Source organism: Erythranthe guttata, chromosome 12 (genome assembly GCF_056151865.1).
Source record: "Erythranthe guttata isolate IM_541 chromosome 12, IM_541, whole genome shotgun sequence".
Lineage (NCBI taxonomy): Eukaryota > Viridiplantae > Streptophyta > Magnoliopsida > Lamiales > Phrymaceae > Erythranthe > Erythranthe guttata.
Window position 1 is genome coordinate 20110737 of NC_142544.1, and position 15908 is coordinate 20126644.

Consider the following 15908-nt stretch of genomic DNA (forward strand, 5'->3'; position numbering starts at 1 on the left):
ATATATATATATATATATATATATATATATATATATATGAATTACACTCCACAATTTCGAATTTACGTTAAATGATTAATGTGATATTATTTAAAACAATGTTTCAATACATTAAGAATTAACTAATCAAACCAAATTAAAGCAAAATTTATATATTATGAAGGAAATCAAGATGTATATTGCAATCTTAATGATCGTTCGTTAAGTTGTGTAATGTTATGTTCAAGTCCTTTATGTATGAAGATTCCATAAAGCAATATAAATCATTATATATATATATATATATATATATATATATATATATATATATATATATATATATATATATATATATATATATATATATATATATATATATATATATATATATATATAATATATATATAGTGTTAAATACAAAAACACTCTTATACTATGGACTTTGTATCATATACCATCTGTATTACATATAAATAAAAGAAACCCCTCACATTAATTTTGTCCCCAAAATATAACGAAAATACCCCTACTCAAGCATATATATATATATATATATATATATATATATATATATATATATATATATATATATATATATTTACTTGAGCCTTTTTTACTATATATTTTACCATTTTTAATCATATATACGTGCAAATTTTTGGTATTTATATTTTTTTCTCCAAAACATCTAATTCTTAGATTTTTTTAATTTTTGGAATAAAACCTTTTATTTTTGTCATTTTGAGTTTCTTCATTTTTTTTCTTAAATTTCTTCCGGTAGTTTAAACATCTTTACAATCATATTATTGTTGTGAATTTGAACTACCGGAAGACATTAAAGAAAAAAAGAAGAAATTCAAAATGACAAAAATAAAATGTTTTGTTCAGAAAAAAAAAATCTAAGTAATTAAATGTTTTGATGAAAAAAATAAAAATATCAAAATTTTCCAAGTAAAATTGATAAAAAAATGTCAAAAAATATAATGGAAAATGGATCAAACAAACCTTTTATTTATAGGCTTAGTTGGGGTATATTCGTCAGATTTTGCAAAAAAAATATAACAACAAGGGGATTTTGTATTTATGTGTAGTACAGGGGGTAAATGATACAAAGTCCATAGTTCATGGGTTTTTTTGTATTTAACCCAATATATATCTACATCTATATATTATATATTTATAAAAACGATTTGCAAAAAAGTTGGCCAAAACAGTGATGGATATCACGTTTTTCCTCTTTAATGCGAGGGAGATACTAAATAATTGCAATAACATATCTGGCACTCTTTTAATCTTTATTATGGGGTTTTAGCGATTTTTTTGAACACAAACATCTTGATATACAGGGATGGAAGGAATATTTGTAGGTAATAGCAGAAAATAAGTATATATTTATAAACCTTAATCAAAACAATGTAAGTTGAAGTATAGCATATCGCGAATATATGAGGATGAGTAGCATACTAAAAAAATATTAGTTTTGAAAGAGAAATTTATAGACTACGAATCAAATATCATTGAAAAACATCATTAAAAAACAAATACTTGTACGTTTCTATGTTTTTTTTTTCCGTTTCTTGGGCTTTAAAAAAATTAGGTTTTTAGACAGTGAGAATGATTTAATAGAATAAGATTTGATAGAAAGTTGAATGGTAAAAGTTCTCTTAATTATTGTATTTTCATAATAACTATTTTTTAAGTAAATATTTGGTGTCTCTCGATTAAATATTATATATATATATATATATATATATATATATATATATATATATATATATATATATATATATATATATATATATATATATATATATATATATATATATATATATCGTTAGTATGAGTATCCGTATCAGTATAAGTATATTAATATTAGTATCAGTATAGCATTATGAGTATCATTAGTAGTATCAATATGAGTATTTATATGATTATAAGTATTAGTATCAATATTAGTATTTGTAACAATAGCAATATCAATATATCAATGATAGTTTCACTATGAGTATCAGTATAAGTAGGGGCGAAAGTCGGATGGATCGGATCGGAATTAGCCTCTTCGGAAAATTTCCAAAAAATCAGAAGTACAAAATCAATTCCAATTCCAATTCGAAAATTTTCGAAATCTAAAAATTCATTCCAATTCCAAAAGGCCCGGAAATTTCGGAATTTCGAGAAAAAAACGGAAATCACATAAGCTTCAAAATTTCAAAACTTAGCCTAAATTTTCTACAATGTTCATAATTTTTCAAAAATAAGAACATCCATGTCGATAAAAGTAAAACTAATAATAACTACTAAATTTCTTTTCAAAAAAATAAATAGAAAATAAACTAAACATAATATCCAATAAAACTTTTAACAACAATTCAATATGTCAAAATCCTAAAAAAAATACTTATAGGTGTATTTTTTTGGAAAAAAACTGGATTTTTTTCGGAATTAATTTCAGAATTAAATCAGATCGAAAATCAGAAATTCGAAATTTATTTTATGTAATTCCAATTTCAATCCAAAAAATCGAAAACATTCGGAAATTAGAATTTCGGAAGTTGGAATGAAAAAAATTGTTCCAAAATCAGAACTTTTTGGATCGGAACCTGCGGAAATTGGAAATTCTGTCCCAACTTGCACCCCTAAGTATAAGTATCAGTATTAATATTAGTATGAGTATCTTTATTAGTATCAGGATGAGTATGAGTATATGCATTAGTAACATGATGAGTATGAGTATTTGTATTAGTAATAGTATGATTATCAGTATTAATATCAATACAAGTATCAATATGAGTATTAGTATTAGTGTTAGTATTAGTATATCAATATGAATATCAATATTAATATCAGTATGAGTGTCAATATTAATATCAGTATTCATATCAGTATTAGTATTAGTATTAGTATTAGTATTAGTATTAGTATTAGTATTAGTATTAGTATTAGTATTAGTATTAGTATTAGTATTAGTATTAGTATTAGTATTAGTATTAGTATTAATATTAGTATTAGTATTAATATTAGTATCAATATCAATATAAGTATTAGATGAGTATGAGTATATCAATATTAGGTTCAATATTAGTATCAATATTAGTATGAGTATGCGTATGAGTATTTGTATTAATATCTATATCAATATCAATATCATTATGAGTATCAGTACAAGTATAAGCATGAGAATCAATATTAGTATGAGTATCAGTACAAGTATAGGTATGAGAATCAACATTAGTATGAGTATCAGTACAAGTATTGGTATGAGAATCAATATTAATATTAGTATCAGTATTAATATCAATATTAGTATCAATATAAGTAGCAATACAAAAATCAATATTAATATTAATATCTGTATCAGTATCAATATCAATATGAGTATCACTATTAGTATCAGCATTAGTATCAATATATGATTATTTGTATAAGTATGAGTATCAAAATTAGTATCATTTACCAATGAGTATGAGTATGTGTATCAATATGTTTAACAATAATAATATCCGTAGTGTCAATATTGTATCAGTATATGTATGAGTATCAATATTAATATATCAGTATATCAGTATGAGTTTTAGTATTAGTATCAATATAAGTATCACTAGGATTATCAGTATTAGTATCAATATTAGTATCAGTATCAGTAGTAGTATTAATATCAGTATCAAGTATTAGTATGAGTATAAGTATAAGTATAAGTATAAGTATCAGTATCAGTATTACTATCAATATCAATATTAGTATTAGTATCAGTTTGAGTATATGTATTAGTATCATTATCAACATATGTATATGTATTAGTATCAATATAAGTATTTGTACGAATTAGAGTACCAATATTAGTATCAATTTGAGTATATGTATTAGTATCAGAATCAATATAAGTATTAGTATCAATATCAATATGGGTATCAGTATCAGTATCAATATCAATATTAATATCAATATTATAACTATGTTTCATATTAAGGACTAGGGGTGGGTTTGGTAGGGCAACCGTACCAAACCCCTCGAATCACTACCAATACCGAAATTTCGGTATTATGAAATCCATTACCATTGCCCTACCAAAAATTTGGGTATACCGATTTCGGTATACCAAAAGTTCGGTACGGTAGGGTATGGTAATGGTAACTACTAATTTATATTATCTATTATTTAAGTCTAAATTGAATATCATTTTTTTCAAAGCAATTCAAGTTATACATGTTTAAAATGCACAAAACTAATTTTTAAAATATAAGTGTCCTAAATATATGTTCTAAATTTACCTAATGTAAAATATTTCTTAAATAAAATTATAACATAAAAACTTTTAACATCAATTATATATAATAAATTGAATTATTAAAATAAAAATTTATTTATTAATAATATTTCGGTACGGTAGGGCATTACCATTTTCATAATGTTAAGTGCCGTTGCCCTACCAAAACATTTCGGTAGGGTACGGTAGGGTACGGTAATAATTCGGTAGAGATTTTTCGGTAGAGAATCGGCACGGTACGGTAGGGCATCGGGTTGGTAGGGCAATTTGGTAAAAAAAAACCCACCCCTATTAAGGACTCGAGTGAGTTGATCGAGATAGTGACATTTGTGTCCGATGATATGTATACCATATTTTTAATATCACATTTTCCATATTTAATATGTTTATCAATTATTTTCTTTTATTCGGTACTAAAATCAAACATAACGATTTTTATTATTTTTATTATTATTATATAATAATAATTATATATATATATATATATATATATATATATATATATATATATATATATATATATATATATATATATATATATATATATATATATATATATATATATATTAACAGTGTTTAGTAAATTATTTTTATTTTTATTTTTTAAACTATCTCCGTGCATCGCACGGGTGAAGTACTAGTAATTTTAAAATGAAAATAATATTTAATCTTTCGGAAGCAATATAAATAAATTGCAAATGGGTAACAAACATTTAAAAAAAAATGTATTTCGGGAAGGGGGTTTTGTGCAAATATAACTAAAATTTCGAGATTCTGCAGCCACAATATTCCATTTTTATTTAAATCTAGAAAAAAGAAAATTATCTCTCTCTCCAGACGAACCGCTTGTCTCTCTCTCTCTCTCTCTCCAGTACTTTGAAAAAATATCTTGGTAAATATCTCAGAATATATAATATTTTTCTTGGTTCTATTTTATGGGTTGGCATTTTACAAGCAATGACAAGGCCTAAATCTAGTGACAACTATTGTATGTTAGCTATATCTATTGTACAAAAGAGATATTCCGAGTCGGACGGGGGCCATGACCCCCTCCAACATTTCTCAAATCTTTATTAATTTATAAAAAAAAAAATAAAAAAAAAATCATATAGGACCCTCTTGTGCATTCGCCTCCGGACTTAAAAAAGGAACATAGGTACAAACTGTAAATCATGTGATCGACGAGACAAAACCCATTGCACAAGTAGCCATATGCAATATGAAATACTATATGTAATAAAAAAAAATCGAAAAAGATAAATGATTGTGTGAGAATTGTGAAACAACACAACAAAAACATGTCACGGGTTCGTTACAATCCAAAACCACCCCCGGCCCCACCCCCACCCCCACCCCCACCCCGCCCCTTCTTCTTCTTCTTCTTCATCACACTTTCCGTGCTTGAACCGACCAACCAATTCTCCCTATAAATCAGTGCTTCTCAGCAAATACAGAATTTATTTCAAATATCCAGAAAATTAAATTAAAAACTATATATATATTTCAATTACTTCTCTCCTTCGATCAATGGCGTACTACACATTGAAGTTAGCAAATCCAGTCGTACTTCGATTGAATCATATGATGATTGCTTCCGTCATCATCTTCATCTTTGGCTTTTCTTCTGTAAATGTCCATTCTCTCAACATTGGTCTTCACGCACATGCAGACCTTAGCTTGGTAATTACCTACTCTTTATTTATTAATCATCATTTACATTTTAACATTAATCTCGTCTTAATTAATTATTAATCTGTTCATATGTAACATCAATTTTTTTTTCTTCAAATAGTTTAAACAGTGCAGTAGAAAGTGCGAATCAATGTTCTGTGAAGGTATATATACTCTGTTTGTTCACTTTTTTTTTCCCCTTCGATTTTGTGGTATTTGAATTAGCAATTAAATTATGAAATTAGTTTACGATGAAATTGCAATTTGCAGCTCCGCCATTTTTGAGATATGGAAAATACTGCGGCCTGTTATACACCGGCTGCCCCGGTGAGCAGCCTTGTGACCGATTGGACTCGTGCTGTATGCATCATGATCAGTGTATTGCCAAAATGAATAGTAAGTTATTTTAATAAAGCAGATCATCATCCATTAATTTACTTTAATCGCTTTATTCGAAAAACATAAAGAGATTAAACTAGTTTTGTTGATCCATGTCAAACAAACAAGAATGATTTTAGCTCCGAATTGATTCAACTAGGATAGGGATGGAAATTAAATTAAACTAGTTGATATATTCAATTTGAGATTGTTCATTAAAAGCTCGTTTGAGTTCGATTTGTTAACACAATTACAAACTAAGCTTGTATATATGCATGTTTTTTTATTCGATAAGTTATGAAGTTCGAGCTCGATTCGATTTGTTTACACAGTAGCTAAACGTGGATCTGTCGCTTATCACAAGGCAACACTCACCGAAAATGACAAAGAACAGCCTGTCGGTGTAAACATGCACTTATATAATTATAGTTGTTGCTATTTCAACTTAATTAGCATGTTTTACTGTTAATTATTACAATTTACAAATTCGAACAATGACTAAATTGTTAATTGTGCGGTGCAGATGATTACTTGAGCCAGCAGTGCAACAAAGAATTTCTCAAGTGTGTGGACGTGTACAAGAGATCTGGTGCACCCTCATTCAAAGGGAATACTTGTGATACTGATGAAGTTATCAAATCCATTGATAATGCTATCAAAGCTGCTGTTCTTGCTGGAAAAGTTTTTGGTAAACCTTAAAAAAATGTATTCTGTAGATAATTTTGATTTAATTTTAATGAAGTTTTATTTCATCGAATATTTAATTATCGTTGTGTTTATTTTTCATTAAGTTCGTTTTAATTTCTATTGGTCTTAAAAAAATTGGGAAGTATTTATAATTTCAATCCCCGGTAATTTTCTTTAAATTTAATTTTCAGTGAATTGAATGATTATTGATTATAATTTCAATCTACAGTAATTTTCTTTTAATTTAGTGAGAAAAGTATTTTAGTATTAAAAATAAAAAATAAAAATAAAATAAAGATATGTGCGTGGCCTTCAAGTAATTCCGCCGACTATAAATTGATCGATCGAGTTCACCACTTCACCTCACCAATTCTCATAAGCAATTTCACAAATAGCTGTCAGTCACTCTCAACAATGGCGCAATCAATTCCAATTCTTCTCGGTCCACCGGAAATCTATCAGCAAATCGGCGGCGCCGCCGCCACAGGCAACACCGAGACTGATCCATTCGTTGACCTTATGGTGGCTAACTTTAACACCACAAAACTCTACAGTCCACCAATGGGCCTGACGGAGAATTTCTCTCCGACTTTTCTTTCGACGGGTAATCCATGTTTGGATTTCTTCTTCCACGTGGTTCCCGACTCGCCACCGGAAACAGTGAGTCAACGCCTGCAACTCGCCTGGGGTCAAGATCCGTTGAAGGCCCTGAAGCTCGTCTGCAATCTCCGTGGAGTCCGGGGCACCGGAAAATCCGACAAGGAAGGTTACTACACCGCCGTACTCTGGCTGCACAAGCATCACCCCAAAACCCTAGCGTGCAACGTGGCCTCCATTGCTGAATTCGGGTACTTCAAGGATCTGCCGGAGATCCTCTTCCGCATTCTGGAAGGTGCCGATGCACGAAAATTGGCGAAGGAATCGTGGGAGAGTAGGAAGGGTGTGAAAAGAGGGAGGAGGTCTCTTCGCGGCCGCTTTTCTGGCAGAGGACGGTTCACCGCCGCCGCCGGCAAATCCGATGTAACTGACTCGAAATTGACCCGTGAGGAGAAGAAGATTGAGAGGGCGAAAAGGGTTGTGGATAGGTTCAATCGCGATCCCGATTTCAAATTCCTGCACGATCGTGTCTCTAACTTTTTCGCACGTTGCTTAAGATCGGACATGATTCTGTTGAATTCAGGGGATCTGTACAAAATCAGCCTCGCCGCAAAATGGTGCCCCTCCCTCGATTCGTCATTCGATAAATACACGCTCCTCTGCGAAACCATTGCGAAGAAAGTTTTTCCTAGAGAGGAATATCCGGAGTACGAAGGAGTCGAAGAGGCTCACTACGCGTATCGAGTGAGGGATCGATTGAGGAAGGAGGTGATCGTGCCACTCCGTAAGGCTCTCGAATTGCCGGAGTCTTTCATCGGAGCCAACGACTGGGGTTCCATTCCTTACAACAGGGTCGCATCGGTCGCCATGAAATTCTACAAGGAGAAGTTCTTGAAGCACGACAAGGAAAGATTCGAGGAGTATCTCGAGAAAGTGAAGTCCGGCGAAGCCAAGATTGCCGCCGGTGCGTTGCTCCCGCACGAGATAATCTCCGCCCTCGAGCACGGCGATGGCGGCCAGGTGGCGGAGCTTCAGTGGAAGAGAATGGTGGACGACATGGGGAAGAAGGGGAAGATGAACAATTGCCTTGCTATCTGTGATGTTTCGGGGAGTATGAGTGGAATTCCGATGGAAGTATCGGTCGCACTCGGAGTTTTGGTCTCCGAACTGAGCGAAAGCCCGTGGAAGGGGAAACTCATAACGTTCAGCGAGAATCCAATGCTTCAATCGGTTGAGGGCGAGAGTTTGCGCGAGAAGACGGAGTTTGTGAGAAATATGGATTGGGGGATGAATACTGATTTTCAAAAGGTGTTCGATTTGTTGCTCAAAGTTGCTGTGGATGGGAGATTGAAGGCTGATCAGATGATTAAGAGGTTGTTTGTGTTTAGTGACATGGAATTCGATCAGGCCTCGGGAACTCCATGGGAGACTGATTACGAGGCGATTGTGAGGAAGTTTAAGGAGAGAGGTTATGGAGAATGTGTGCCGGAGATTGTGTTTTGGAATTTGAGGGATTCGATGGCTACGCCGGTGCCCGGGAACCAGCCGGGAGTTGCTTTGGTGAGTGGGTTTTCGAAGAATTTGATGAAGTTGTTTTTGGAAGATGGTGGAGTTTTGAATCCTGAGGCTGTAATGGATGCTGCCATTTCTGGGGAAGAGTACCAAAATCTGGTTGTTCTTGATTGAATTTTTGTAGTTTGTATGCAAAAAAAAATTGCAGCTTTTTGACAAATTTTCTTTTAGTCCTCTGAAATTATTGTGGATGTTGTTATTCTCAAATCATTGAAAGAATTTGATCTATTATTTGTTGATCGTATCAAGAAAGCTCTTAGTCAGTCTCACCATTGCGCAATCAACCCAAACTCTTCTCAGTCCACCGGAAATCTACGAGCCATTGTCTGCCACCGGAAGAGGATCGAAAGGGCGAAAAGGGTTGTGGAGAGGTGTAATCGCGACCCCGATTTCAAATTCCTGCACGATCACGTCTCTGATATTTTCACACAATGCTTGAGATCGAATACGAAGGCACTGAATTCAGCCGATTTTCAAAATCGGTCTCACAAACCTACGCTATCGTATAATTGCTTGCAAATCATACGAGAGATATAAACCACAATAGACTAACCATGTGTGACAAGCTCGACTCATTGACCGTTGGCAATGAAATTCGAACTATGATCAATTAACACAAGTTACTTGCTCTAACCGCTAAATCATCGTCTGCGGGACAAAAATGTTTATAAAATAATTGTATCCTTATGATCTGGTTGTTCTTGATTGTGGAATTTAAGAGCTTATAAGATTTGTAATGAAGGTATCCACAATTGATCAATCAAAAATCAATCTCCACAATCTAGAACAACCGTATCATAAGGAAACAATTATTATATAAATTAAGAGCTATTTATATATGTCTAATTTAATTATGGGCTGAAGGTATATATTGGGCCTGTATTTGCAATTCGGCCCATGCCTCAAATCATGAGTACTTGGACCCTTGATATTTTATGCCGAATGTATCTCTCGTAATGTTATTATTTTGTTACGTTCTTTTACTTTATATTAAAATATACTAAGATTTTTTCCCCATGCGATGCGTGGGGTCGTATTTTAAAAGTGATAAAAAATGATCAATTTAATACATAAAAAAAAAAATAATACACCAACATAGTAAAATTTAAGAAAATAGTAGTATTCATTACAACATTAGTTTTTTAATTTGATGTAGTAAGATTTATAATCCAAACAAATAGGTCAAGATTTAACAAATCGAATTTCTATCTTTATCTCTTAAGATTTGATTTTTGAGATATATTCATAAATAGAAGATTGAAGCCGGTAGGATTCTGCACGGTTCAGTGTCAATTTTGATTTGTTGAAATTTGAAAAATATAGGTAGGAAATTAGTAAAGAACAAATATTAAAACTAAATAATTACAGAAATGTCATTAGGTTTCTTAGGGTTGTCCAGCGTTTCTTTTATATATATATATATATATATATATATATATATATATATATATATATATATATATATATATAAGATTTACTAAAACTAATAAAATATTTTCTAAACTAGATTTTTAAAATATAAGGGCTAATATGAAACTAAATATAACATCGAGAGAGGACCCTGTAATTTATTTATTTGTTATGTGTAATTTTTCAAATTTGGTGGGGTCTAAATATAATTGACCCAACTTCAGGAGAAAATGAGATTTGCAAGTATCGCAAAATTAATGAACGACTATAACTTACGTAAAACTCATTTCATCTAATAAGTGACTATCACTATAATCTTTCTATATGGGATTTGTTTTGCTAATTTGGAGGGAATTGTTAGTTTCGATAAACTTCCAAATTATTGCTTTTGCTAATGGCAAATATTTCCAATTCTAGACGTTTCAATTCCTTTAAATACGTCTTTGTAACTTTCAATTCCTTCAAATTCATTTCTTATTTATAAGACAATTAACAAAAAATGTCAACCACTATTGGTAAATAAACTGTTTGGTTATCATGATTGGAATTTTGACATTGATCCCACTCCTATAATTTGGATAATTGGTTAAATTTCTATCTAATATCTTATATATAAAAGTACGAAACGTTAGGGCAACATAAGTAAGAAACGTTAGGGCAACGACCTAAGAAACTCTTTAGTATTAATTAATAGTATTTTTTCATCTCCTATTTTCTAGTTTTTTTCGCTAATTGCCTTCATTTCGAACTTTTTAACACAATAATTTATTTTTGAAAAATTAGTAGAAATAGTGAACAAATTAAATTACAAAAATGTCATTAGAGTTTTCTAGAGTTGCACAAGCGTATGCTACTTTTTTTTTATAAGATAGGATATATCTTTTTTTTATAGAGTTGGATTGATTTTCAGTTAACCCTAAATTCATTTTCAGCTACCTTGATATAAATTGCCCACAATATAAATTGAACTCTTTAAATAAGACCCATAATCCACTAATTCAAAGCTCAAAATCATCATATTACACACACACACACACACAAAAACACACACACGCAACAAAAAATATATTGTCCAAATTGCAAAATGAAAGTCACAATAAAAAGTTGTTGCTTAGTGGAGCCAGCAGAATCAACGTGGAATGGCTGCATGGCGTTGACCGAGTCCGACCAAACCGGTTTTCTAACTCATGTCCCAACAATCTACTTTTACCGCCCTTCTCTAAACGGGCTCACTTCATCGAAACAAACCATGTTCGAAACCCTAAAAGATTCTTTAAGCAGAGTTTTGGTCCATTTCTACCCGTTAGCGGGCCGTCTACGTTGGCTGGCCGGGTCCCGTCTCGAGCTCGATTGTAACGGGAAAGGGATCGAGCTGATCGAAGCTCGGACCGAGTCGGATTTGGATGAACTTGGCGACTTCTCTCCATCTCCTCACTTCGACCACCTTATCCCTCAGATGAACTACTCATCCCCCATTGATGAAATCCCTCTCTTGAGCGTGCAGCTTACCGAGTTCCGGTGCGGCGGCGTTACTCTTAGCTACAATATATCCCACGCGGCGACCGACGGCCAGAGCGCCCTCCATTTCATCACCGAGTGGGCCAGGCTGGCACGGGGCGAGCCGCTGGCGGAGGAGCCTGTCCTCGACAGGAAGCTGTTTCGAGCCGGAGAACCTCCGTCGGCTCGGCCGCGTTTCGAGCACGTGCAGTTTGATCCTCCGCCGCTTCTTATGGGCCAGTCGAGTAGCGAGAATGAGAGGAGGAAGGAAACTACGACGGCCATGCTGAGGCTGACGAAAGCCCAGCTTGAAACCCTCAGGAACGAAGCCAACGGTAATATCACCGCGGCGCGTCGTGCGTACTCTCGCTACGAGGCGGTAACCGGCCACTAATGGCGGAGCGCGTGCATGGCGCGTGGCCACACGCGCGAGCAGCCGACTTCGCTGGGGCTCTGCGTGGACGTGCGGCGGCGAATGAAGCCGCCGCTGCCGGATAGGTACTTCGGGAACGCGATAATCGACGTGGTCGCGAGAAGCCGGGCGGGGGAGCTGATGACGCGGCCGCTGGGGTACGCCGCCGGAAAGGTGAGAGAGGCGATAGACGGGGTGACGTGCGAGTACGTGCATTCCGCCATTGATTACCTGAAAAACATGGAGGATCTGTCGGAGCTGCAGGACATACACGCGCTGAGAACGAAGGAGGGGGCCGGGGCGGTGTTCTACGGGAATCCGAATCTATGGGTGATAAGCTGGATTTCTCTCCCGTTGACTGGAGTTGATTTTGGGTGGGGGAAAGACATTGCGATGACACCGGGGGCCCACGCCGGCGACGGTGATTCGGTGATCTTGCCGGGATGTGACGGTGATGGTTCGTTGGTGGTTGCGATTTGTCTTCAGTCTGAGTTCATGGAGGGTTTCAAGAAGTTCTTCTATCAAAATATTCCAAATTAAATTAACTTATTAATTAATTAATAATTTTTGGATTAAATTTGTAAGCTTATAACAGCTGAGGAGCTGAATGATCAATAATATATATACATGTTATTATAAAATGAAAATTATAGAAATAATATATTTTTATTTTTTGTGATAATTTCCTACATATTAAATACAATTTGTAGCCGAATTCAACATCCATTTGAGTAGAGTGATAACTTATTAAAATAAAAAAAGCGTAGAGTACTAGTGTTTGAAGTTTGAACTTGCATTTCATATTTATTGCGAATTTTAATTATTTCTTATTGGATGAAATTTATGATTTTCTTTGCATATTGTTTATTCTTTTGAACCAGAATAACGAGCGAGCTTGATAGTTGACTGGTGGTCAATTCTTATATAATATACCAACTCGGTTTTATATTAAGTGACGTTTAAGGTTGTTGCACATTTATTAAAAAAAAATATTAAATAGTCTTGATTTTGGGGTAAAATTTCGTATTTTGTCAATCTTACTCACTAGTGTCTCTTCATTTTCTCAATAAAGCTTTATTAATGTTGGGGTAAAGTTGGACAAATAAAATTGTCCTACCTTGAAATTCTAAAGTGACACTTAATATGAAAAAAAAAATATGGTTAAAAACTAAAAAGACAGTTAATATGAAACGGAAGTAGTAATCATTTACAAATCAACTCTCGTACATAGTCGACTGGAATGGTCGATCAATCAAGTATATATGTAGAACTTTTTTTTGTGGGAAAAAATAATTATACATTAGTAGATTTAATTTAGTTGAATGTATTTAACCAATCAACTTGAATCTTCTAAAATTTTTTAGAGAAAAAAACTATAAATCAACAGTTTGACCAAACTTAATTGTATATATATGGAAAACATATACAAATTTAGGATAAATTATAGCCACCTCCGCGAGGTAAAGTTAAAATACAAAAAGTTCCCTTAAAAATTACAGTAAGCTCGATACAGTTTATAAATTTCTTCCATCGAACTCTCTATGTAAGGGTGCTAATGTAAGAAATCTAATCAAATTTAGGGTTGAATGTAATTATGTAAAATGAAAGATTTTTTTTCGTAAATAAACCTGGGCTCATGTAGTAGGTTGTAATTTACCAAAAAAATTATTAGCATACAGTCAGACTCGTACACTTACGAAACGGATAAGGACCTTATTGTCCTTTCTCACACTGACTTGGGGAAAAATTCGCTCTAATTTTAATTAATAAATAAATTGTTCTAGGGCATTCGTAAGTACTATTTATAAACCCTTGTTGGCGTTCGCTCAACGACAGAGTAGCTGGGAAAATTGCAGCAGCAGCAGCAGCAGCAGCAGCGGTCACAAATCAACGCACGAAGAACGAAAAACGAGCCCGGAAAATCGCAGATCAACAAATGGCTTCAAGGGTGGCTCTAAAGGCGGGGAAGGGGAAGAACGTGAAGAAATCGGCGGCGGCGGGCGAGGATGAGGGATCGGTGGCGGTGGCGGCGAAGTTCGTCAAGGAATGGAGCACGTGGACCATGAAGAAAGCTAAGGTCATTACTCACTACGGTTTCATACCATTGGTCATCATCATCGGCATGAATTCCGACCCGAAACCATCTCTCTCTCAACTCCTTAGCCCCGTCTGAGAACAATTGATTTGTTATTGGAGGTTTTGATTTTGAGTTTCCCCCTCTTCTTCTTCTTCTTCTTCTTCCTTCTTCGTTATGTCTTATCAGTCGAATTTACAATTAGGGATTTCGATTTTACAGTTAGGGGTTTTGAGCTAGTCCTCTTTGATTTCGTGTATTGGATCTGTGCGCGTGTTTTCCAGATGCTGGTTATATGATGTGCCCTAATAAATACACTTTTATTTCGGTGATTGAAGTTTTATCTGCTGAGTGAGATGATTTCGTTTCGGATTTGCATATGATGAATTTATGTTCAATGGGCTCTTCAGTTTACAAATGTTGTTTCTAATTGGTTATGGTTTTGTTGATTATTGTTTGTTTAAAGATTATATGGTAGTTATATTTGTGAGTGCTAGCTGATTCCTTCCATTTACGAAACCGATATGCTTACCAAGAGTCTGCATATATGCATATACTTTACAGGCAAATATATGATGTACGGATGGTGTACATATATTTTATTCTAGAAATCTTGATGCAGTTTAATGTAATTTGTGCTTGAAGGTTGAATTCGAAGGACTTTTTTTGGCAGAAAATTGCTTCTATCTGAGATTATGTTGCGTTAAAATTTTGCTTAGTGTCCACTTATTTGCTTTCTTCTGAATTAATTTGTTGCTGCAATGCATATCAGAAGATAGCACCCTTACGTTTAATTGCTTAAATTGACCCCGGATTTCTTGTGTGGAATCAATGAGAAAATACGTAACTTTGAGAAAATAGTGGCTGTTGCGTAACAACTATACGTTTGTATCGATTCTTTGAGGTAGTTCCACATTGCACTTGCATTTTCATGGAAGGTGGTAAGTGTTATCCTGCTCTGTTTACACATGTTCGTTCACACACATCAAATATGCGAATCTTTTGCTCGTTTTTATCCTGCTCTGTTTACACACGTTTTTATGCACCGTTATCTCAATAAATTCGAATGTGACTATTAGATTGCTGCCATTCTCTTCACAGTAGATATAAAATATCCTTTACATAGTAATTGACTGGTTTATTTACTCGGGTATTAAATCGCGACCCTCTTTCACCTTTTCCGTGTCATCTTCTTTCTGTCACTTTGGTAATGATAGTTATTTTCTGATTGAAGAATTGGGCTGCAACTGTTGCTCTAATTCAGATATTCGTGTTGAGAAAATTGTCATATGCAGAAACAATTACTTATGTTTGCTTGCCGTCTTTATTGCATTCTAGACATATGCTAGCTATCCCCTTTGCAGTTT

The 15908-nt window shown here is 33.7% G+C and overlaps 5 protein-coding genes across 5 annotated transcripts; all 5 read left to right on the forward strand.

Moving 5' to 3' along the window:
• Window positions 1-5505: 5505 nt before the first annotated feature.
• Window positions 5506-9397, forward strand: PLA2-ALPHA (Phospholipase A2 family protein). The gene is made up of 4 exons (XM_013000310.2): window positions 5506-5923; window positions 6036-6078; window positions 6185-6310; window positions 6816-9397. The coding sequence occupies exons 1-4, from the start codon at window positions 5771-5773 to the stop codon at window positions 6989-6991; spliced, it is 498 nt and encodes a 165-aa protein (XP_012855764.1). The 5' UTR covers window positions 5506-5770; the 3' UTR covers window positions 6992-9397.
• On the forward strand, window positions 7394-9397 carry LOC105975131 (uncharacterized). The gene has a single exon (XM_088826332.1). It carries the CDS (start codon window positions 7394-7396, stop codon window positions 9260-9262), a length of 1869 nt encoding a protein of 622 aa, XP_088682458.1. The 3' UTR covers window positions 9263-9397.
• Window positions 9398-11537: 2140 nt separating this feature from the next.
• On the forward strand, window positions 11538-13137 carry LOC105969990 (spermidine hydroxycinnamoyl transferase). Its single transcript, XM_012994763.2, has one exon. It carries the CDS (start codon window positions 11643-11645, stop codon window positions 12447-12449), a length of 807 nt encoding a protein of 268 aa, XP_012850217.2. The 5' UTR covers window positions 11538-11642; the 3' UTR covers window positions 12450-13137.
• Window positions 12450-13137, forward strand: LOC148766707 (spermidine hydroxycinnamoyl transferase-like). Its single transcript, XM_088827018.1, has one exon. The coding sequence runs from the start codon at window positions 12465-12467 to the stop codon at window positions 13005-13007; it is 543 nt and encodes a 180-aa protein (XP_088683144.1). The 5' UTR covers window positions 12450-12464; the 3' UTR covers window positions 13008-13137.
• Window positions 13138-14269: 1132 nt separating this feature from the next.
• LOC105969948 (mitochondrial import receptor subunit TOM7-1) lies at window positions 14270-14878 on the forward strand. Its single transcript, XM_012994716.2, has one exon. It carries the CDS (start codon window positions 14404-14406, stop codon window positions 14638-14640), a length of 237 nt encoding a protein of 78 aa, XP_012850170.1. The 5' UTR covers window positions 14270-14403; the 3' UTR covers window positions 14641-14878.
• Window positions 14879-15908: the final 1030 nt, after the last annotated feature.